The following is a 24,744-nucleotide window of genomic DNA, read 5'->3' as shown; positions in this document are numbered from 1 at the left end:
GAGTGATGAATCTTTAAAACTCATCACATAGTATAGTTGACTAACATAAACCCTGAAACCAATTTTCAGAAATCCTTGTTATGTAGTTCCAGAGAAAGATGCGATGAAAAACATTCACGGAAACGGACTGACAGATGGACAGATATGTAAAACAGTATACCCCCTCTTTTTTAAAGCAGGGGTATAAAAAAAAATGCATTTTTGATTAATTTGATGTCTTAGAAACAAATTTCAATTATCTTTTGAATAGATATAATATTTTATAAGTTTGACATGAAATAACTAAATGTTCTATTATTTTTTTAATAGTGTCAACATGTTGAAATGCTTCACATACTAATTGAAGATTTCTAAAAAATAAAAATAAAATCTGTGTTAACTGGAAACCTCTTTAACTTAATGTATAGCATACCTGATAAGATCATGAACAAGATGGTTGGCATTAGGTCCTAAATGTAGAAGTAAGGTAGGGAAGGATGTCATGGCTGTATTTCTAATTTGCCAATCTGTGTCAGACTAAAAGATTTACAAAACAATATGTTATTATATTTTTAGATTATCTATTCAAACAAAATCAGAAAATCAAAATTACGAGTTTTAAAAATTTTCATATGCTTAGATTTAGAAAACCATTTCAGCATTTATGGTCCATATTAAAGTTTAATAGTTATGTGAAAATATTAGAGTTAGTTATTTCCTTATTATCCAAAACTGTAGTGAAAAATACTTCAGTAAAAATGATGGACTAAATGTATTTAGGATCATCAAATGTATCTCTCTTGTTTTGGAATATTTTTCATACAAAATAAATGTCTACTCTATCACATTCTGAAATCTATTTAATGGTTATTATATACATAAAAGAGACAATATTTCATTTCAAAAAGTGTAATGACCTATCTAGGGATATTAATTGACACATCTGCAATAAAATGATGTTCATCAAAAAACTTTGATACTAACAAACTTACAAATGCCTGCTTGAAGACGTGAACCCTCCATTTAGGTGACATGTCTTTTGGAAACAATGCTAATCCTTCAAGTAATCTGCATTTCACTGACATTTCTATAAAGATAAAAGTATATTTGCATTGACTGTATATAACAAGCTGCAGAAAACTGGAGCTAAATATCTAAAATGGTTCAACTAATGCTTAATAATAACCCACAAAAAATGTAATGGGTCTAGAGAGACCTTATAAAAAAGAAGATGTGGTATGATTGCCAATGAGACAACTATCCACAAAAGACCAAAATGACACAGACATTAACAACTATAGGTCACCATACGGCCTTCAACAATGAGTAAAGCCCATACCGCATAGTCAGCTATAATACGCCCTGATAAGACAATGTAAAACAATTCAAACGAGAAAACTAACGGCCTTATTTATGTAAAAAAATGAACGAAAAACAAATATGTAACATATAAACAAACGATATCCACTGAATTACAGGCTCCTGACTTGGGACAGGCACATACATAAATAATGTGGCGGGCTTAAACATTTTAGCGGGATCCCAACCCTCCCCCCTAACCTGGGACAGTGGTATAACAGTACAACATAAGAACGAACTATAATCAAAGCGCTGTAAGCGCTGAAGGCAGTTAACCAAAAACCAAGGCAACCGTAATTATGAAAACTGTGGCAATGTTGCCTCAACATTAAACATTCATATATAGTACATTCATGTTTATCTAATGATTTATTTATTAAGGCAAATAATTTATATGTTATCATGGTTTCAAAAGCAATGCATATATCAATGTATATTTTTTATGGTGAGTCTGCAGTGGTACAAGTTCCCAATGATTGCAGTTGTTCTACTTGGTAGTTAACCTTGGTTTTATTTGACTGCTAGAAGTTCAATTTGACGTAGTATGAACATGTAATAGTATGAATGGACTGGTTTCCCTGGAAAGAAAACTGAGTGTGTGTTCTATAGTACAAAAGTTATGAGACACGAATCAGACAAATGTTCACTACAACAGGGATCAAAGATGAGGTCTGACTGACTTGCCCATAGTAAATGTAAATGATTTGTTATTTTGTCCCATACAAATGAATATATATAATTTAGGGGTAGGGATCTCAACGGTTTTCAAGTTCTCAAACAGGTAGGGGTAGGCAGAGGATTTAGGGGGCAGGGGGCCCGCCCGCCCCCCCTTTTAGGGAAAAAATTGGTTGCTTATATAGGTAATCACTGAAGCATGACTGGAGCGTCCAAGTTCTCAAACAGGAAAGGTAGGGTGACCCAAGGCACTCCCCCTATATTTCATTTAATTAGTTTATATTGATCCATACATGAATATATATTGTTTTGGTGTGGGGATCTCGACCGTTTCCAAGTTCTCAAACGGGAGGGTTGGGATGACCACAGGGACTTCCCTTATATTTCATTTGATTTGTTATATTGTCCCATACATGAGTATATATGGTTTAGGGGTATGGATCTTGACCATTTCCAAGTTCTCAAACAGGAGCGTGAACAGTGACCTCAGGGACTCCCCCTATCTTTCATCTGATTTGTTATATTGTTATACATGAATATATATGGTTTAGGGATGGGGATCTCGACCATTTTTAAATTCTAAAACAGGAGGGGTGGGGTGACCCCTAGCGACTCTTCCTATATTTCATTTGATTTTTCATATTGTCACAAACATGAATATATATGGTTAAGGGGTGTGGATCTCGACCGTTTCCAAGTTCTCAAACAGGGAGGGTGGGGGTAACTCCAGGGACTCCCCCTATATTTCATTTTTTATTTATTATATTTTCCTATACTTGAATATATGTAGGGGCGGATTTAGACGGGGGAGGGTTGCGGGCTTGCACCCCCCCTTAAATTTGCAAAGCATGGGTTGTTTCTCAGCTTAATAAAGAAAATTCCGATAATTTTACCTCAATTTTTTTTTAGCCTCACTCTGCTCAGCAAAAATTTAAGTTTGCGCCCCTCCTAACCTAAAATCCTGGATCTGCCCCACATATGGTTTAGGGGTAGGGAGCTCGAACGTTTCCACAGTGGCGGATCCTGGGGGGGTTCCAGGGGTTGGAACCCCTCCCTTTTTTGGCCGATCAATGCATTTGAATGGGAGCATATAGTTGGAACCACCACCCCCCCCCCTTTACTCTGGGTTGGGAACCACCCCCTTTTTAAAATGGCTGGATCCGCCATTGTTCCAAATTATCAAACAGGAGGGGGTAGAGTGGCCTAAAGAATGCCATCATATGATTTTACTTACATTAAGGTATATATAATATAGTTGCATAATTTGTGAAACTAAAGAATGAAACTTTCAGCTACCTTAATTGACCCTTCAAAATTGAGAAAAAACAAATAGCCCCTCGAAATTGCAGTAATATGTTTACACTTTAAAAGCATCTCACATGCATTATCATGATTTATCATTTATAAAGAAAATTTAGACTGTGACCATGAACATGTATATTGTTAGATGTACTGTTCCCAGCTGTCACGTTGTATTGGATTTTTAAATTAAAATTTATCAAAAAGTAATTTTTAGTTTTTGAATAAAATATGTTTCTGCTGTTTCTTTCTTTTACATATATCTTTTGGTTTACAATACTAGTGTTTATATTCATTTACCATGCATAGATGTATTTTTTCACCTGCTTGGATTTATTTTGTAAATGATCGTCAAACCCGGAATTACCCTTATCCGCTTCCGGAATCGGATCCGATTTTGTAACATTTTGTCTTCACGGCCGCCATTGTTATGTGTTTACAATGTTGTTTTTGTCAATCAGATACGATTTTACTCGAATTTATACAATATTTGTCGGTAATTTTCTGTATAAAGCTAGCGGTTGAACAAAATAAACATCGCCGTCATGAATAATAATGATAAAAATAAGTTTTTAGCTCGTTTAATTGGAGACTTTGGTGAACATGGTGAAAAGGTTTGCAAAGTAATTTCTTATTTTCTTTCAAATGTAAGGCGACTACGTCGGGCGTAGCTAGAAACCAACTATCCTAGTCGAAATTCCGCTTGCAAAAGTGGAAGGTCTCGGACCACTGCTAATTTGCACACCTGCCTCCAAATTGAAAAGTTACGAAAATTTCTTTTTCTAATTTGAAATTGCCGCCAACAGCATGAACAGTTGAATTATATAATGGACTACTGACGTAGTTGTACTACGTATTGATGACAAACAATATTCCTACGACTTTTGTCATTTAGGAAATCTAAACTGCTTGTCTTAAGAAATTTTCGGCGATTAAATATTTCATACAATTGTTCTTTGACATCTTAGCTAAAAGCACAAGTCATAATGAACTACACAAGGATTTTTAATAAGCACTACTTCCTATGTGTAACTTTAAAACTTTTGGATAAATCGACGATCATTTAAGGTTTTTCTGGTCATTTTTTTGTAATCCAGAATAAAAAGTATTAAAAAAGTGTTCAATTAGTTATATATAACATAGTAACAAGCTAGATAATAACAATGGCAAGTATTTCAGGATTTATTGGGTAGAACACAAATCTAGGGTGCTCGCATAATGCAGCTTAACTGCATAAAAATCAGTTGAAAAAGGCTCAACTCATTAGATGGACAAAAATACAAGTGGACGTTGCCGGGTATTTCATACTTTTTTCTCTCTTTTTTTTTGTAATCACTAGTTGTTTTTACCAAAAAGCAGAATAAGACTGATCCGAAACCTATAACACATTGTCAATTTGTTAATTGATAAATTGCGAATGGTGGCATATCCAGTAAAGAAGTATATTATACCAGGATCAGCTAAAAACCACTTTTTTTTAGATCCTGACTATAAACTTTTGACAGAAGTTCTATTGCAATGTAAACACCAATCAATGATTTATATCAGTATTCTGCTAGATATTTAGATTCAATACCCAAAATAATCAGCCAACAGATTTCTTCATTAGAATCTTTATAAAATTATTCTTTTTTCTTTACTTAAAGTCTTTTGCAGCTGTAAATTTCTTTTAATTTTCTTTTCAAATATCAATAATTACATTAGATGTATGTTTTCATTATAATATGTGATTGGGTAACAGCAATCTCGTGTCATTCTGAAATTAACCTTCATTTCAAAATGAATTGTAACATTCATAATGGCAAGAGCTTTTACAATAAAGTGCACTGATAAATAAAAGAAAATACTTGATAGGAATCGTGTTTTCATGATCATAGCGGAAAAAAATGTGATTATAAGTATTGAATGCTTCTTTTAGTAATTTCAAAGGGTTGTAAAAGCGTTGATAGTGCACACATTTATGAATGAAGGGCTTTGGAGCTTCATTCAAAATGTACTTTGGTAAATGCTTTTACAACCCAAAAAATTAACATAAAGAAGTACTCAATTCTTTAATATTCTTTAAAATTTAGATTTTCCCTTCATAGTACTGCAACCAGAGTTGATTTCTTAAAACTTTAATGGTCCGGAATAACACACACCTAAATTATATATCGATGGAAAGAGGAAAACATGTACAATAAGAAAAGTTGGGTCGTAAAAATCCAGAGTGGTCACAATTTTGTGAAATTGAGGTCAAAGGTCAGACCTAAAAATATCAATATTTCAACCACAAGGACAAAAAGGAGAAATATTCTGATATTTATTCAATAGAATGCTACAAAAACGATTCAATCATAAGCATATGCTATAAACGATGTTAAAACGACAATTTTGACTACTTATATGTAGAGCTGCCATTACAAAATGGCGTTGATTTGGAACCTTCTGATTTTTTTCCATTTAAGACATAGCAAAAGAAGAAGTGGCCTTGACCTTTTCACATCCATAAACTTTCATATTGTGTATAGTATTTCACTATAGTATATTACAGAATTATTTTCTAAAGTATAAAACACCAGTTTATCAAACTATTTCAATATTTTTTCTATCTTTGAAAAAAAACAAAATCCAAGCGCTGAAACAGTGTTTTTAATTTTGCATCTTAAAGGTTGTGTATTTTGTGAAAATTAGTATCTAGTTATAGATAAATACATATTGTGTTTTTGCAAAGTCTGGACAGAGCAGTTATAACACCAAATATACTATAGTCACCCGAGGCGAATTCGAGGTTTAAAAAAAATTGAGTGTAAAACAGTCAGTTTGGTGTATGAACATTTTTTTAGTGGGATAATCCTGGTAAAAAAGTTACCTCATTAATTTTTTAAGGGAAGGATGAAAAATTATACAATGCAATGCCAATTTTCTAATGTTGTAATTCAGAATCAGTCATGACCCTTATATAACTTTTAAAAGCGACACACAATAGCTCAAGTATTCATAAAATAGGGACATGAATCAATCTCATAGTCATCATATGAGGATGCAGTACACTTATTAGCATTACAAGACACTTCCCTTTTTTATAAGAACAAGTTCAGCGCAGGACAGAGTTTGTTCAAACCAAACACAGTTTTGAGTACAAATGCTATCTGAAGCGAAAATACTGTCATGATTCGGTCAAACTCGTCAGATATAGTCTTACCTTTGCATAGGAAACACAAATGAAATGTGAGTGCAAAGTTTCGATCAATGTTCGTGACCAATATTCCCATATGCATATGCATGATGTATCTGCACTGTCAATCCCAAATGTCTTAACAAAGACTTCAATTTTCCTGCAGCAGATATGGCATCCCCTAAATTGAGCTCAGAGCTAAACTACTCTATATTTCATATCCCTTGGCCCCACTGTGTCTGAATTGTAAGGTGTCACAATCATACCTGTCAACCTGTGACGATGAAAATGCAGGTCATGACCTGCATTGAAGAATCAAATCTCAGGTCATAACGCGTACAAACTTTTTCGAGCTGAATTTCAGTATTTATGTACATTTTCTTATAATGTATATCAAAGATACCAAAACATCAATGCATGTTCACTTTGTTAAGTCATTTTAAATCTTAGTAAATGTTATTTCATTGCACTTTTAAAGATTTTTATAAATTTGTGTTACTCAATCTTATGTGCTTTACTTTTTTGAGAAAAAAACTACAATCATCAAACACTAGCATATAATGTAATTCTTAAATGTTTGAGACTATGGACTTTTTTTTTTTTTATCTTTATTCAATTCTTCAACATATATATACAACAGATATATTACATATTACACAAAATTATCACAAAGCAATGTTTTAAGTATAATCACATATATATAATCAGCACAATAATTAGAAATTAAATGTTATGACACCTTCGGTTTCTTGTACCAGAATATTATTTTTTAAAAAGTGTTTCTCAAAAACATTTCTCATACATTTTGCATCACACAAATATTCATACAGGTAAGTTATATAATGTTTTACAGTGTATTTAAATAGTCTAATAAGATCAACATTACTGTTTAAATTTTTAAGTAAATTCCTTCTTCTGAAGATACAATATCTCGCTACAGATAACATGAAATTGACAAAACTTACATTTACGCCTTTGATAGATCCAAATAAACCAAACATAAATACCTCTTCATACACTAAATTATCAATTTGTCAGAATCAACATTATCAAATAAAACTGACAACTTCTGTTGCATAAACAGATGAAATTCTACTAATTCAGAACATAATAGAAATAAATGAGTGATATTTTCTACTTCCTTTTCACATACATCACATACATTGTAATTTATAAGTTTCATAGTCATAAGTTTAGAATATGGACTATGTAGCCTTTAACCATTTTACTTTTCATTTAACAAGGAAATTAGACTATGATAAAATATAGTAATACAGTTAAAGGAAGTATAAATGTAAAAAATAATTTTCAACTTTTTTTAAAAAATTGTATAAAGGTATAAAAAAAATGAAAAGTCATTTTTCAATATGTATTTGAATTTCATATTTTTATGATTTAATCTTTTTCACCATAAAACGTAAATATAAGGAATAATTTTGAATGGTGACAAATAAGGGGAAGTAACTCTAGTGCAGTTTGTAAACAAAGGTGCAATTTATTTAGGACCTAAAGCTAAGGTAATTGGTGTTAATTAACAGTGTGTTTGGCACCAAAGCTGTCAAGTGAAGCCATGCACTTAATGGGTCACTTAATTTGACAGTTTACATAGCTAGATGAACTTCCTGTTCATGGAAGAATTACGAATTTGCCGGTATTTCAAAGGAATATTACTTATGAAATCAATCTCAAGGCTAAGAAATACGGGTGAAATTGGGTCATTTTCTGAATTCCCGGGTTATTTCAATGACCCGGCGGGTGTTCCGGGTGATCCCTCAGAATTGTAAAAATCTCGGGTTACACCCGCAAAATACGGGTCAGTTGACAGGTATGGTCACAATGTCTAGTTAGTTCTGGAGTTTGGCAGTTTGGTAAGCATCAGAGACAATCTTGGGTAAAATTGATCGGTATATATAGAGGATGTGCTACATGAGAAAGGCTTTTTCTTATGGAAGAACAAATCACATCACTAACAATCGTTATTAATGAACTGACAGCAAGTTCAAATTCTAATTTTTCAGAAACTGTTTTACTTAATTGCACAGGTGTTGACTTCAATAAGTACTTGGTTATGCATGGATAAATGATTACTCACATTAATAAGCACAACTTAAAAGACTGTCAACACGTTTAGAGGACTCAGTTTTGCGTAGTTTTCTGGGGTTTTTTTAAAGGTTTTTCTTTTACACAAAAACCCTGTTTTCATATCCAAACTACAAGGAAGAACTGAGCGCGAGATCGTATAAAAGTGTCAGGTTGTGAGGATACATGTCGATCAGTTTGATCACATAGATGGATTTCTGTTTTTTTCTAATTTAAAGTTCCCCAAGGGTGACTGGGGGAAACGAAATATGGTCACTTGGTCTTCCCCTGACCGGCAGTAAAACCAAATGGGGCGTCCGTTTGGCAGTGCGGGATGTATCAAGTTCGAAGTCACGTCCGGTCAGAATGGGGACGTTAAATCGATGTCTCGTGTAAAGGGAGTGTTACGTTCTTTGCACGTTAAAAAACCCTTGCATACACTCTTTGAGGGGTCCGTAGGTGGCATGTTGCAATGGAAAATTTCTGTCCCAATCCAATATACCATCATTTTCCATATGCAGTCTAAATTTTCCCGATCATCATCCCGAATGGCCTCTATTATGACAAAACCTACTTATTGTTTTTATTATTAACTTGTTCTCGTCCTGAACATGCATGAAATATTGCCACTGAACGTTTAGCAATCAACAATCAATCAATCAATCTAATTTAAAGATGCACCAATTTTGCTTTCTGGTGCAAGTCTCATAACATCACTTGATGCCCACGGAAAGCAGAATATCAAGAGAAGTTGGTTTTAGCATCGCCTTGTCACACACCAAATCTCTGCGAAACTTCAAGAGTACTTTTCCCCCGACCACTTGCATGCATATTAATTGCTCTGAGGTTAAACATTGACATACAATGTATTTTCACACAATGTCAACTATAGTCATTATCCGGAAAACCTCTTATCCGAAGGATTTGGTTAACTTTTATATAAAGTCAAAATTTTATTAACAAAAATATAACTTGTTTACAGAAAATACATGAAAGAACTACTATATATTCAAATCACTCAAAAATAAATTAACTTCTCCTACAAAGTCTACATAATCACATCGAAACTATCAAATTGATTGTAAAGAAAAAAATAAATGGTGGAGCTGATTGACGGATAGGAAATTTCCGTAATTAAAAAAGGTACAAATGATGTTTTTTGACAAAATTGTTTGGAATTTGCCCAACAAAATTTGCATGCAGTATCGCAATAATATGTTTTGTCCTCTCAAATGTCAAATACTGTTTTTGAATCATATGTTTTCTTGTTTTCAAAGAAAAATGCGTAAAATTTCTATCTAAAACAAGAATGTGTCCAAAGTACACGGATGCCCCACTTGCACTATTATTTTACATGTTCAATAGACCGTGAAATTGGGTAAAAAATCTAATTTGGCATTAAATTAGAAAGATCACACCATAGGGAACATGTGTACTAAGTTTCAAGTTGATTGGACTTCAGCTTCATCAAAAACTACCTTGACCAAAAACTTTAACCTGAAACTCACACTTTCATTTTCTATGTTCAGTGGACCGTGAAATTGGGGTCAAAAGTTTAATTTGGTTGTAAAATTAGAAAGATCATAACATAAGGAACATGTGTACTTAGTTTCAAGTTAATTGGACTTCAGCTTCATCAAAAATTACCTTGACCAAAAACTTTAACCTGAAGCGGGACAGACGGACGAACGAACGGTATGAACGAACAGACGAACGAACGGACGGACAGACGGACGAACGGACGCACAGACCAGAAAACATAATGCCCCCCTACTATTGTAGGTGGGGCATAAAAACAGCCAACTTTAAGTTTGAAAGTTTTACTTGGAGATGGTATTATATTTATGTCTTTATCATTCTGATGATCCTTGATGATATGTGCAGTGTTCTCCCCAGGATTTTTGGATAGCGCTGTGGTAAGCGCGTGATTTTCGACAATTCTCAGTAACTTTGTCGCGGCGCGCGGTTGGTTTGTAATTGATTTGTTATGTGTTTTTCTTATATAATGCTATTGATGTTTTCTCTTGTAATGATGTCCTCATCATGCTCATGGAAGTTACCCCTTTGTTTGCTAATGTTATTGTCTGGATATAGACATGATAGAAGAAAAGTCTTTTTGTCTCCATTGTAAATACATATAATCCTCATACTATCTGTCTATAAAACCCAAGGAGAAGTCTTTTCCATGGTGGGTCTATACCAGACTGCCTAGATGTGAAGATTTCTTATCACTAACAGGTGATGTTGCAGAACATGTAGGACCAACAATAAAGTCATTGTCAGCTTCTGTGAGAAAGTTTTCAATGACAAGATTGGTATTTTTTACATTTACTTTTATTAACATTTCTAGCAAAGTACAACTTTTCAATAAAAATGAGTATAGTATTTCAAAGGAAGAAATGAAATTGCCCTTTTAATAATATTCAAATCTTATCAAAGACTTGCTTAAAAAAAAGGCTAAAATATTCCAATTATGAATATGAAAGAAATCCTTTAAAAATATTTTAAAGAGATTTTTTTATTTCAAAGGTGAATTACCAATCAAATACATTATGTATGCCAATTGAAACAACAACCACCTTTAAAGGTTTTGTTTGATAATTTTATAAACATTTGAATACATGCCACCAGATAAGTTTGTCAAGATTTGACAATACTTCTTTTAGGTCTTTCCCTCCCAAATTATCTCCCTTACTGGCTGACATAACTTCCTGTTTACACCTGTGTCTTTTTTTAGCATTAAATACTATTCCTTATCCAGGCCATCCTCTGTTTATATTAAATTTTAAGCAATATTTAATTAAGATATATTGATGATTGGTTGACAAATATCGATATTTTATATATATTTACACAAAATTTTCGTTTTGTTTTATTCCCTTATCCATTTGAAAAAGAGCCATGTATGGTCAAGTAATCGTAAAATACGGGCTTATAATGAATCCCTTGATAACAGGGATGCTTCTTTCAAGCAATACAGGTTCGACAGTTCGGTTGTAAACGCAAAAAAAGTAATGATATAATCGTAGATGGTTCAAAAATGGTCGAGACAACGTTGTCAGAGAAGGGGGTAAAACTTTCCTTATATAATTTAGAAATGAACTTTTCAGCACCCGAGACATGTATTATATGTCTCTGTTAGCACTGTCCATACCTTTCATACGTTTCGGCATCTTTATAAAGCGAAAAAATGTAGCAGTGTTCTGTTAACCTTACGACGTTTAACTTGGCTTCACCCAAGCTGGACATCGAGAAAGTGAATTTCTCAAGTCTAGTATCAGCTTGGGGTTTGTTTTTCTAATCATATCCTCTTAATTGTTTTCAAAGGGTAAAATTCATTACTGTAGAATTGCTGATTAAACAGGTATTAGTTCGATTGGGTGATAATTAATACTTTAAAGACTAGCTCATTGAAGCCAATTTGATCGTTGTTAAAATCAGTGTTTGTTCAAAGTTCGTTAAACAAGTTTGTGAATGTCGTTGGGAAATGCGGTCAATTTATTTCTTCTCATTTCATTCATATATGCCTCTATATATTCATTAAATAGATGTCAATGTTGAAATCTTTGTTTATTTTGATCTCTCAACGACGCCATTTTGTAAAATTTATAAGACTGGTCCCGCGGAGTTACTTTAATACAACGGAAGTAATTCTTTCAAAAGTCGTTAACCAGTCAATCACGTGATCCGAAAAGAAAAATAAGCGGGAAATTTTAAAAAATATGAAAAAAAATATAGCGACGCGGTCAGTGCAATAGGACAGCGGGAAATTGAAATAGCGCTGAAAATCGCGGCGCTAAAACGGCCTGGGGAGAACACTGATGTGCATAGAAAATATTTACGAAAATAGTGGGAAATTTAACCAAAAAATATATTTTTGGATTTAAGGTAACTACCCAAAACCGTAAATTGAGGGGTACCCCCATTAAAGGGATAAAATACAAAATGTGACCATAGGAACTATTTACGACCCGACGGATATTAAAATATAGATATTATTCTATCCTTTAAAACAATTTGCAGCCGTGTGTTATTCTGGACCATTAAACTCGTTAACTAAGCGTCTTTTTCGATGTCAGTTGCAGTACTATCATGGCATTACAATGATTACACAATGTTTTTGTCATATCCTTCATTCCTACCTAATATTTTTTTATCAAATCAAAATAAAACTTTCCTCAACACTTTCATACCTATTTTGTCTGATAAGTTCCTTGCTACATTAGCTATTTCCTTAGCATGGTCTGGTTTTAAGTCATACCAAGAGGGATCATTCTGAAACAAATATTTTCAAAATTTCAGTATCTATAAAAATAACATCTCTCATAGTTTGTAAATAGCAACAATTGTAGGTTAATTTTGTTACTAAATTGTCTACAAAAATGAGTTAAACTAAACCCATTTTAAGCCATGTTTGTCATTACAATTAAAAGTGTGTGCACAAACAAAGGATCTTTTATCTTACTTTTTTTCTTAGATCTAAATTTTAATCAATAATATACATAGGGCACCATGACAAGATTGTTATCACATTTTGATGTTTAGTGAACCACTTATATTGGCAGGAACTCTAATTCAGCATATATTCTAAGAAGTTCACATCATTACAAGTATGTTAACTAGGTTTCAAGTTGATGTGACTACCACTGTATGGTTAACTACCTTAAATCAAACATTTAACCAGATACAGAAGACAAACAAACAAACAGACAGACACACATTCAGATCTAAAAACAGTAAGTCTCCTAAAAATCATTGTATGATTCGAATAAGTTTTTAAGGTGGTACCCAACACCTTCACTAAAATTAATTTGGCTCGTTTAATTTTCATAAAACTTTGACAAAATATTTACTTTGACCCTTTGACAAAAATATGATAATTTCCAAAAATTTGAACCAACCATTTTATCAGAAAAATTACACTGGTTATATAGCAGTTTAACAAACACTCATTTTGATCACTGAGAAGCTTACTATTTCCTTAACAACACAACGTAATTCAAATGTTAAGCTGATTTTACAGAGTTATCTCCCTGTAGTGCTAGGTACCACCTTAAGTTGCAAACAATAGACAACTTTCGAGTTGATGCATTTCCATCAAAAACTCTGGTTTTAGTGAACGTCATTTGTGCGTTTAGGGGCGTCGTCACTTCCATTCCAATGTTGAGCGAGTATTTGGAAAATTATAATTCTATATTGTACGAATTATACGGCAAATTAAATTCTCAAAATTGACCATCAGCATTGCTGTCATTAGGGAATTGTCATAAGTACCTACAGAACAACCATTATTTCTAGTTTATCTTGCACAATGTCGATCACTTAGACGCTTGCTGAACATAAATAGTGCAGGGATACAGGCAATCCCCTCAATCTGGTAAATGACTTCATAAAAGTGTGCATAATTGACGATTTTTTTTCCGGTGACGGATGAACTCGAAAGTGGTCTATTAAGAAGTAACTTTTTTTAAACTTTATAAAAAATATTTTTACCATTTTAATTTTTATCAAGAAAACATAACAATGTGAATAATTTGTACAATGGGACAGGAAAATTTTTAAAACTTACAGGTAACCATGGCAAAGATAGGATCCATAGAAAATTCTGTAACATTTCTGTAACAAGATCACATGTGTCTGAAACAAAATGCTATAATGTTAAGTTTAATTAATCACTGAATCTTATTTCTTATATAAATACTTCATTACAAATCATAAAGTTCTTTGTAATTTTGGATTGAAGAGAGGCACAAAAAAAAGGCTTTCTTAGTTAAGATTCATGATTTTTAATGTTTTCCTTGTATCTGTATTTCATTTTAAAGTCATAAGAAACCTCAAATAAAAAAAAAATAATGCATATGATTTTAATAACTCAATGGATAGTTTTCATTATAAAACTTATGTACATATACTTTTTTCTGAAGAAAATTCTTTAATTTATTCATATTTAGAAGAAGTTTACTTTATTTGAATAGCTTCCTTCCAGCAAGCAATTCCCCCGAGATATTTTCCGTATGCAAGGTGACATCAGTGTGACCCATCTCGTAAAAATCCGGTGACCACAATACGCATGGATGTCCTTAAAATAAACTATTATCTGAATTTACATGTTAAACACGTGCTCAATTTCCATGCTTTTTTGTTTATTTTTCGTCAATTGTTGACAAACAGGTGACAATCGTTAAACTTCGGTTTCAAGACACGAACTTTAATTACCTGCCATATTTTCACAACAACACTGACCGATTGAAAAAAAAATTGACAATTATACGAAATTTACACGAAAAAAATGATAAATTCGAGCACAGAAGACTAAGTTTATGATGTTTGTATGCATTGGTTCAAGAATTGGAAGAACATTATTTTTCACCGGTCACTCGTTTCTTATGACTTTAAAGCACACAATTGTTTTGATGTATTAACCATAACTTCATACCATAGATCATTTTACGTAATACTGCAGGATTAAATGCGCCTTAATAATTTTTCCTACAATGAAAGTTTAACATGATACCTAAAAGTTAAAAGCAGATGTTAACCTTTTTATGTTATAAATGCATGTTAATTTTAAAGGAAAAAATAAATTGAGAATGAGTCTATGGTTCACAGATGCCCAGCTTGTAAATATGAATGAGTCAACTTTAACATATATACAGATGCAGGATTCAAATAGTTAAAACTGTAAGGTGATTACAAGCATTGTGTATAAGATTCATTACATTTGGTTGAGGCAAACTAAAATTCGAGAACTGAAACGACAGATTTATCAATTTTTCAAAGGAAATACTTAATGCCCTCTCTGCTACGGCAGGGGCATAAAATTATATAACAAACCTTTCAGTCTTAGAAAATTTGAACAAATAGCAAGGATGTTGAGCAAGCAGGAAGTTACTGCTGACTGTTGCCATTGGTTACATTTGACAACTATGGACTGTATACATCCCTCATTTAATTGTTGAAGCATTTTTTGTTGTATCCACCAATCAATAGACTGCATGTCCTCTGTTACTTGGTAACTAAAATCAAAGCACCAAAGGCGCTGTAGGCAGTTAAGTAAAAAAAGCAGAGGCAAACTTGGCAGAGGTTAAGACGAATATTGTTGAAAAATTGGTGAAAATATTATCTCGGCTATTTCTCAAGTATTGAATAATGTTTGTAGCCTAAAATTTTCACTATCCAATCCCGCCACTTTCAAAAGTTATGTCCAATTATTTATTTTAATATTTTTATTAGTTTTTATTGTTTTACATTTGTAATTCCTGGTCTTTTAAACTATGCAGTATACATGTAGGTTTTGATAATAGTTACAAGCTGCATGGAGGAATATACAACTGCTTACCAAATACCATTGACTTTTCATAAGTTGTCCTTTTTGAACAAACCTTTGGTTTTCTAGTTTGAATGGTTTTACACTAGTAATTTCTGGGCCCTTTATAGCTTGTTGTTCGGTGTGAGCCAAGAAATTAAAAGTGACAAAGTGTATCCAACTACACACCAAATATCATTGACCATTCACTTGTGGTTCCTCAATAACTGACCTAATCAAAAACTAATACATATTAGTCAATAGACCATGACAAAGGGGGTGGGCTAAATATTCTGGTAATCAGTGGTGGATCCAGGATTTTTCATAAGGGGCCCACTGACTGACCTAAGAGGGGGCCTGCTCCAGTCACGCTTCAGTGATTCCCTATATAAGCGACCAAATTATTTTCCAAAAAGGGGGGGCCCAGCCCCCCCCCCCCTAAATCCGCCTCTGGTAATGAGATATACCTACATTATTTATGCTTGTTCCTATCCCAAGTCAGGAGCCTGTAATTCAGTAGCTGTCGTTTGTTTATGTGTTACAAACAGTTGAAAGGGGTGTATAGTCCGCGGTTTTTTACCCTGGGAATGAAATTGATGGAAGGGGTGCGGACTATGTGTGAGCCAAAATTTGTTCCTGTGAAAAAAGTTCCAGTGGAACTAATTTCACATGAAATATGTTCTTGGAGAACTTTTTTCACAGACAATTTTCATATAATTTGTTCCATCTCTATGAAATAAGTTCCACACTTTACCTGGTGAAATAAGTTCTGGGTTAGTGAAATTTGTTCCTTGCCTAGTGAAATAAGTTCCATGATTGTGAGATTTGTTCCTTTCCTGGTGAAATAAGTTCTGAATTTGTGAGATTTGTTCCTCACCTGGTGAAATAAGTTCCTCTTCTATGAAATATGTTCCACTAGTTAAACAAGTTATATTATATACTGAGCACTTGTCATCAGTGAGTTTAAAATCATTATAAGAAACATGTATTATATTGATAATGTAATAAATTATAAGTGTAAACATTCAATTTGGATCCTTTTGAGTAAATCAAAAATCTAATAACGTTCTCAATTAATAAGACTGAAAATGACACTTATGAACCAGGAAAGAGTAGAATAAAGAAATAATAATAAAAGTAATTTCGAAAAAAAAGTATTATAGTTTAAGTTGAACATTTGTATTACTTTGAAAAGGACAATGTAACTGACCAATTATTTTAAAGGCATAAAGAAATAAAAGACACACTCTTTTAAAACTGAGCAATGACCATAGCATAATGTACATTGTATGATTAGAACACCCATGATCAGCAGGAAACAAGGAGGTTGAATACTACATAAATGATAAAACATACATTGTAGATACAAATAATGATACATTATCATCGCTTTTATTTCTTATCTTCATCCTACAGTCATGCCTTAATTGCAAATGTACCCCATGCAAGCATAGTACAGCATCCAGCTTGCTTTATAATGTTTTAGGGTAACAAGAAAATATTTCGCTGTGCAATAGGTTAAAGGTATTTATTTTCTGTAAAATAGGTCCGAGCAGAACATTTTCATTGGTTCTTGAAAAATGTTTTCGTTTAAAACTAATATCAGAGGAACTTATTTCACTTTTTTTTTCAAATTTTAGTATTGGAACAAAACTCATGGCGCTGTGATTTTTGTTCCAGAACTTATTTTACATTAAGTTAAAAAATTAGTTCCGGAACAAATTTTATAGTGCTGGAACAAATTTTCTGTGATATAAGTTCCAATGGAACATATTTCATATGAAATTTGTTCCGCTGGAACAAATGTCACGCCGGAACAAATTTTTTGTTACATATGCAGTACTATAGAATTTCATGAATATTTTTTTTCCAAATTGGGATACGATGTTGAACGAGGTTTGGCCAAGTAAACAGAAACATCATGTGTTGTCAATGTTATAATGTATTCTTGACAACTCTTTGTATTATTTAGAAATAAAAGTATTCTTGACTACTCTTTATAATTTTTAAATAAAATAAACAATCTAATTTGCATAAAAATCAGCCTTTGATCGAATGTCCGCTTTGTTTCGGATTTGGTAAAATTTGTGTCATTGCATCTTTAACAGTGTACATGAATCCTGAATATCAATAAAAGATGAACCCTTGAATGGTAAAACCATTATAGTCAAGATAAACCTAGTGAAATCTTCCCAAGATCGATTTCGTTTAATGTTATTCACGTGTGTACAGTACAAGTAAACCACGATGCGCCATTTTGAATATGTGTGATTAAAGTATCAAAATTTTCGTTATTCCGACTTTTTGTGTTTAACTCTTAACTTATCGACTTAAATAAATCAAGACCTAACAGTTTTTAATTGTAAATTGTAACCATTAATACTGAAAGTGTAAACCTGAAATAAGTGGAATTTTGTATACGAAACTATATTTCCAGGTGAAAGGTCACATTGTACAGGTGTATCGTCTTACATGAATAAGTTTACAGGTTTGTGAGTAAAGCAATTAATTAACCATGTCAACTTTAGAATTTTCGTCTAAGTTCAGTAATTTTTAACTAAAACACGATAAAGGAAACCATCTTGAAATGACCTTAATTGACATCGACAAATCTATAAATACGTATTCAAATGAGGTCTCGATTGATATTGCAATGGCCCTGATCGAGTATAATGTTTGGGGGTTTACACGATGCATAGCAAGTACGGAGAGACACGATGACAAATAATAACATCAGCTTTCAGCTTGCATTAAATAGTTAAATAAAATTCATACAATGTAGAAATAAAATAATCAAGTATTCTTACAAATTCAAGACTTACACAGAGAGGAAGTAGGACAATGCTTTTAAATATTTACCTTTAGTAGGATGGAATCCACCAAATTCAACGGCTTAATAGCCGCAAAATAATATCCATGCGCCATTCATGCCATTTGGCAAATTTTAATGCCTTCATTACAAACATTTTCGGCGATGAAATTATTCTTACAATAGTTCACTTACATCTTCATCAAAAGCACAGACGATAAAAAGCTATGCTTAACTTTTTAATTAGCACTTTTTCAAATGGGGAACATCAATTGTTTTGGGAAAATCGACGATCATTTAAGGTAATCTTCCTTATATTTATTGTTTTTTATAACAAAAAGTGTGAAAAAAATGTCTAATTAGTTATAAAGAATCTACCAGACCTGCCAGATCAGAGCAATGGCACTTTTCAAAAATTCCCAGAGGGGAACCCAAATCCAGGGTGCTCGCATAAGGCAGCTTAACTGCCTAAAAAAATAATCATAACACATTATATTGTTACGGAAGACAGTACAAGCAATAAATGCTTATTTCTTTAGCATATATTATGTTACTAAGTATTTTTTTTTTAAATTATTTCTATAAAAAAATTCGCAATCCATAGTCAATCTGTACACAAACTATTCTCTTACCTAAACATAATGTTAATACCTAAACAAAATGTTAATACATAAACATAATGTTAATACCTAAACATAATATTAATACCTAAACATAATGTTAATACCTAAACATAATGTTAATACCATTTACTATACCAATACATTAATTCAGAAATCATTTTATGTACATGGTGTTTCAGCTCATTGTTTGCTCATAGCTATTGCCTAAATCTTTTAATTTTAATTTGATCTCTGTTTAATAAACTTATAAAACGAATGCATAAAGAGCCAGCCATACACATAAAGGTTGTTAAAGGTGACTTATAATAACAGCAAATAAGATATACCTGAAATCTGTCTTTGTTTTATCTTGACATACACACAGATTATAACATGTTAATACAGTCTCCAATCCAACTTGTATTCCTTCTAATAATGGTATGGCTAACTCCTATACAACAGAAAATAAACAATCATCAATCGTCTTAACATGAAGAGTACTAATGTGAATTCCTGTACAATGGTGAAGCACTTGTTACAATTGTACTCAGATAACAACTACAGTGCTGACCTTTTATCTAACTAAAAGAATGTTGTTAATTTCATTTGAAAACAAACTCTTTTTTTTTGGCTCAACTCATGAAATTTTTTAATCAAACTAATTCATAGGAGAAAAAAACAAGAGAAACTGCGAGCTACTGCTCACTGATGATACCCCCGCCGCAAGTGGATAATATTTATAGTGTAAAAATATGCAAGTGTTCGGGTAAACAGGAAGTTGTTGAGGGATGAATCTGAAAAGGCATCACACAGGATAGCTGACTTATATCAAGCCCGAAACCAAATTTCAGAAATCCTGGTAGTGTAGTTCCGTAGAAAAATGTGACGAAAAATTTCCAACTTGGCTATCAGATGTATAATGATATGAGTGTTCGGTAAACAGGAAGTTGTCGAGTGATGAATCTGAAAACACATCACACGGTATAGCTGACTTATATCAAGCCCGAAACCAAATTTCAGAAATCCTGGTAGTGTAGTTCCAGAGAAAAATGTGACGAAAAAATTTTCAACTTGGCTATCAGGCTTAAATTAAAATATTGTTTGTTTGCCCTTTACCGACCGACCCTATTAATTTGTTCCGACTGAAAATCTTTTATTTCTATTTACCAGCAATATTTTATTTTATTATTTTTTCCGTTCCTACCGAAAATCTTATATTTGTATTTCCCGCTCAAAACTTTTTTTACCGGAATCCTCGGGTTTTATCTTCCACGTTTAAGGTTAAGTACGTTTGGTATCACGTGAGCGTTTGGCATGGACACTTGCATTTAGAGATTCAAAGCATTTGATTGAAGTCGATGTTGAAAGTAGTTCATTAAAAAAAGTTTGTACGATACAAAATTATCAACGTGTGTACAAAATATTTTGTTAACGGACGTTGTATCCTATGCACAGTGATGTAGGGATGGCCTTTGGTGATCCGTAGATCAGGATGATTATGTTAACGCTGCCTTCGACCATCTTCAACATTTTATTTATATCTTACATGAATGGAAGTCCTGTAAATTGGAGAATAATTGGCAGTAAAATCGCCAAGTTTTCCTGACAGACAATTTATAAATGCGATGTAAAATACGTGACAATTGAGTTTCAAATCTTTTAAATTTTTATTGATAACACCTGGACACACGAAAATTTAATACACAGTCTCTAGGGTTGTAGAGTGGGGTGCTCATTTTCGTTGAGCATTTTCGCCATAACTTTCCTTGTTTTCTGCAGTTTATGTTCAGATTTGTATGCTTTTGAAGTCTACTGATTTTTTTATACATAAAAAAAAAATATTCTTAGCTTCAAAATCTATTTCTTTGAAAAGAAATCATCTGAAAAGTTAGATTAAAGGCTAATTGAAAGTTCCTGATTTTTTGTCCAAGGGGGACACATATTCGCCGTTTTTACACATCTATTTAAAACCAAATAACTGCAGCTTTAAACAATATTTATCCGATCAATTTCTTTATAAATGAATAGCAGAAATTTCAAAAGTTTAAAGAACTGAAATTTAGGGCAATCAGTCAATCAATTAATAAGAATTACATCTTTGAAACCATTTTTTCATTCAGGAAATTGGCCGAAAATCGTTGTCTGTTTTTCGGTCCTTTGCTGTAAGTGCCGAAATTCTATCTAAGTTTAAAAAATTATCATATTTGTTATCATAATATAATTTAACGGCATATTTCTTCCTTTTCACCCATCCATTGAAGTTTTTACACCTCAAAATCATAAAACGGCGAAATTATGTCCCTGGCGAAAATTAGCACCCCACTCTATTAAGTAAAGTAAGACAAATGATTAGTTTTAGCTCTTTTAACTGGTTGCATGGCGATGATGGTGGGAAATGCACTGCAGTGCAGTGGCTTTATATTCTAGTCATATATTCTTTTTTTTCACAGATATATCATCTCTGATAATCTAAGTTCGAATTTTTATAAAATTGGTAGAATGTCGGAATAAAACATGCGATAGATTGCACATTGTACAGTTTTTACACAAACCTTTCGTTCGAGTTAAGCGTACAAGGTACATGTATGTAGTACTGAATATCAGTTCAAGTTAAAACTCTTCAAAGTTCCAGTCATAAAAACGTTGAAAATATGCTGCACAGCTCTATATTTTGATATTTGAAAACAAAATAGTAGTGCATATGAATTAACTTCACATTCTACATATTTGTTTTCCATAACTTCCTCGGACTGTTATACTAATAGTCCCAGAAACTTTAATACTTATGTAAATTAAATTTAAAAGATCATTAAAATCATACTTAAAACAAAAGCAAATACAGACAAAAATGATATCATGCAGATTTTGTATCTATAAAATAAAATATTATACCTACCTGCCTACCCATGACAAAAAATGTACCGAGCCAAGTTATTTTTTTGGGGAAAAAAATAAAATATTTTACCTACCTACCTACCCTGTTTCAAAAAATAGGGTCGGAAAAGGGCAAACAAACAATATTTTAATTTAGGCCTCAGGTGTAAAAATGATACAAGTGTTCGGTAAACAGGAAGTTGTTGAGTGATGAATCTGAAAACGCATCACACGGTATAGCTGACTTATATCAAGCCTGAAACCAAATTTCAGAAATCCTGGTAGTGTAGTTCCGGAGAAAAATGTGACGAAAAAATTTTCAACTTGGCTATCAGGTGTAAAAAATGATACAAGTGTTCGGTAAACAGGAAGTTGTCGAGTGATGAATCTGAAAACGCATCACACGGTATAGCTGACTTATATCAAGCCTGAAACCAAATTTCAGAAATCCTGGTAGTGTAGTTCCTGAGAAAAATGTGACGAAAAATATTCATGGGACTGACGGACTGACGGAAGGACAGACAGAGGTAAAACAGTATACCCCCCTTTTTTTCAAAGCGGGGGTATAATAATAAAAAGAATTTTTAGTCATGTGAAAACATAAATGTTGCATCCTCATCTTTTACACTCAGACAGTTATTTCATTGGTATTTAAAGCACATCTTTCTTTTTATTAAGGTAACCTTTCTGAAAATATAACACTACCTGATTCAGATTTTTATCAAGTTGATCAATTTGATTCTGTATATTTTGACGTAGTAACCTCAATGTTTTGGGCACTTTCCTCCTTTTTGGCTTTTCATCCATGTCTAATTTCCTATTAAAAAAAATAATATTTAAACAATTGTATCAAAATAACAAATACTACAAAGTCTGTTAGTCATAGAATTTGTTCAATTCTGTGAGAACTTGAGTGTTGAAATGGAATTCCTGTACAACATCCAGTATCGAATAAATATGCACTAACAAAAGACTTGTCCAAACTCATTTTAGCAAAAAATAAAGGTCACAGTGGCAAATGTTTTTGATGAACAACAATGTTCAACAAAAAAACCATACTGAAATATCATGGCTTTATATTTCACAATGAATTGATAAAAATTAACCTAATTAATGTAGGTCATAGTGGTTCAATCATTGAAGAATAGATCTACAAAATGACTGCTGTGTTTAAATATGAAAGGTGCTTTGAAGACATTTTCGTTTTTTTACTTTTACTATACAATAATTTCATCTGCCATTACAATTTAAAATAAGAATAATTTCATTTGCTCACCTTTTTCTTTTGAACTGAGATAAAGCTAGTTTACAGGATCCTTGTGTAGCACTGGTTTCCTGTTCTGGAGTAGATTCTATTTTAAGATTGACTGTTCCCATCTCAATAAGAACTAACTTAACTAGTGGAGCAACAAGGTACTGTAAAGTATTATATATATATTTACATTATTACTTCTTTATATGATTAGAACATATATTTACAACAATGAAAATTTAAACTTAAACAGTTTGTTTATACTATGTTACCATTTTTGATGGCAAGAGGGTCTGATAGAAATTCAAACCCCAAATAAAATCATTGCTTACAAGGATTGAACAATGGTCTGCTTTATTTCTGTTTGAAGACCTATTGGGAATCATTAAATTTCATTGTAATTATACAAACCTCAAAAATTTTTGAATTGTAAATAGAGAGAGTAAGGGCAAAAAAAAAGTCAATATAGGTGTTTTACCCCATTGTTAAATTTTCTTTTAACTATGAGACCTGGTTAGTTGATTTCCACTATGTCAAATATTACTTGAAAAAAAAAACATAAAATTATAAGGCATTTTTTTCATTACCTGGCAATTATCTGAAGTTCCTAAAATTTTGATCAAAGCTGTTGTCAAGGACTCCATTACTGGTTTCAAAACTGTTCCTTGAAGCTGTGAACTATTAACCTATTAATACAGTGAACTATCAACTTCATTACAGAATTTTTCATATTGGTTGTAGCTAGTTTTTTCATCTGATATGTTACTATGACAACAGTCATCTGCTGTAACATGTGTTGTATCTGTGATATTGACAGGTGGTTCAGGTTGAGTTCTTTCTGGTTGGCTTTGATTAAGTTGTCTATAACCTGACTTGTCTTCTCTTCTAGGTCTATTATCTCACTACAAAATATAATCAATGTTAATGTTCTCACTGTAACTTTACAAGCTAGTGTATAAATGGTCTATCCAAAATGAAAAATATACTGTAGGATTAAGTTATGTTGCTTTCTATCAGACATGACTTGCTATTTAAATGTGACATTTTCTTTGTATCAAACACTCAGATATTTAATCTAGAAGGTCAAAGATGTATATAATATAGAAAGCATAGTTAACAAATCTGGCCTTGATAATGGAAGCTGTATACTTTAAGATAATATTCAACTTCTGACTAAAAGTGTACATTATGGTTAGATTTTTTTTTTAATTCAATGTAGGTCATAATCTCTATATTCATTTCTACGAAGAAGGTAATGTGCTACTTGACATGCTAATAATACAACATAGTTTTACCTTTTGTTTCCACCTTCACAGCCTGAAAATAGAAGTTCTATCAGTGCTGTGACACATG

The 24,744-nt window shown here is 32.4% G+C and overlaps 1 protein-coding gene across 1 annotated transcript; it reads right to left on the bottom strand.

Moving 5' to 3' along the window:
• Positions 1–396: 396 nt before the first annotated feature.
• Positions 397–24,093, bottom strand: LOC139506656 (serine/threonine-protein kinase atr-like). Its single transcript, XM_071295511.1, has 9 exons — positions 23,979–24,093; positions 23,416–23,555; positions 22,845–22,956; positions 19,613–19,716; positions 15,383–15,564; positions 14,118–14,185; positions 12,742–12,823; positions 972–1,066; positions 397–516 (listed from the first exon to the last, which is right to left on the bottom strand). Exons 1-9 carry the CDS (start codon positions 24,033–24,035, stop codon positions 397–399), a joined length of 960 nt encoding a protein of 319 aa, XP_071151612.1. The 5' UTR covers positions 24,036–24,093.
• Positions 24,094–24,744: the final 651 nt, after the last annotated feature.

The sequence above is a fragment of the Mytilus edulis genome, unplaced genomic scaffold (genome assembly GCF_963676685.1).
Source record: "Mytilus edulis unplaced genomic scaffold, xbMytEdul2.2 SCAFFOLD_1087, whole genome shotgun sequence".
NCBI classification, from domain to species: Eukaryota; Metazoa; Mollusca; class Bivalvia; order Mytilida; family Mytilidae; genus Mytilus; species Mytilus edulis.
The sequence above is the reverse complement of the archived record's forward strand: the minus strand, read 5'-3'. Positions and strand labels throughout refer to the sequence as shown.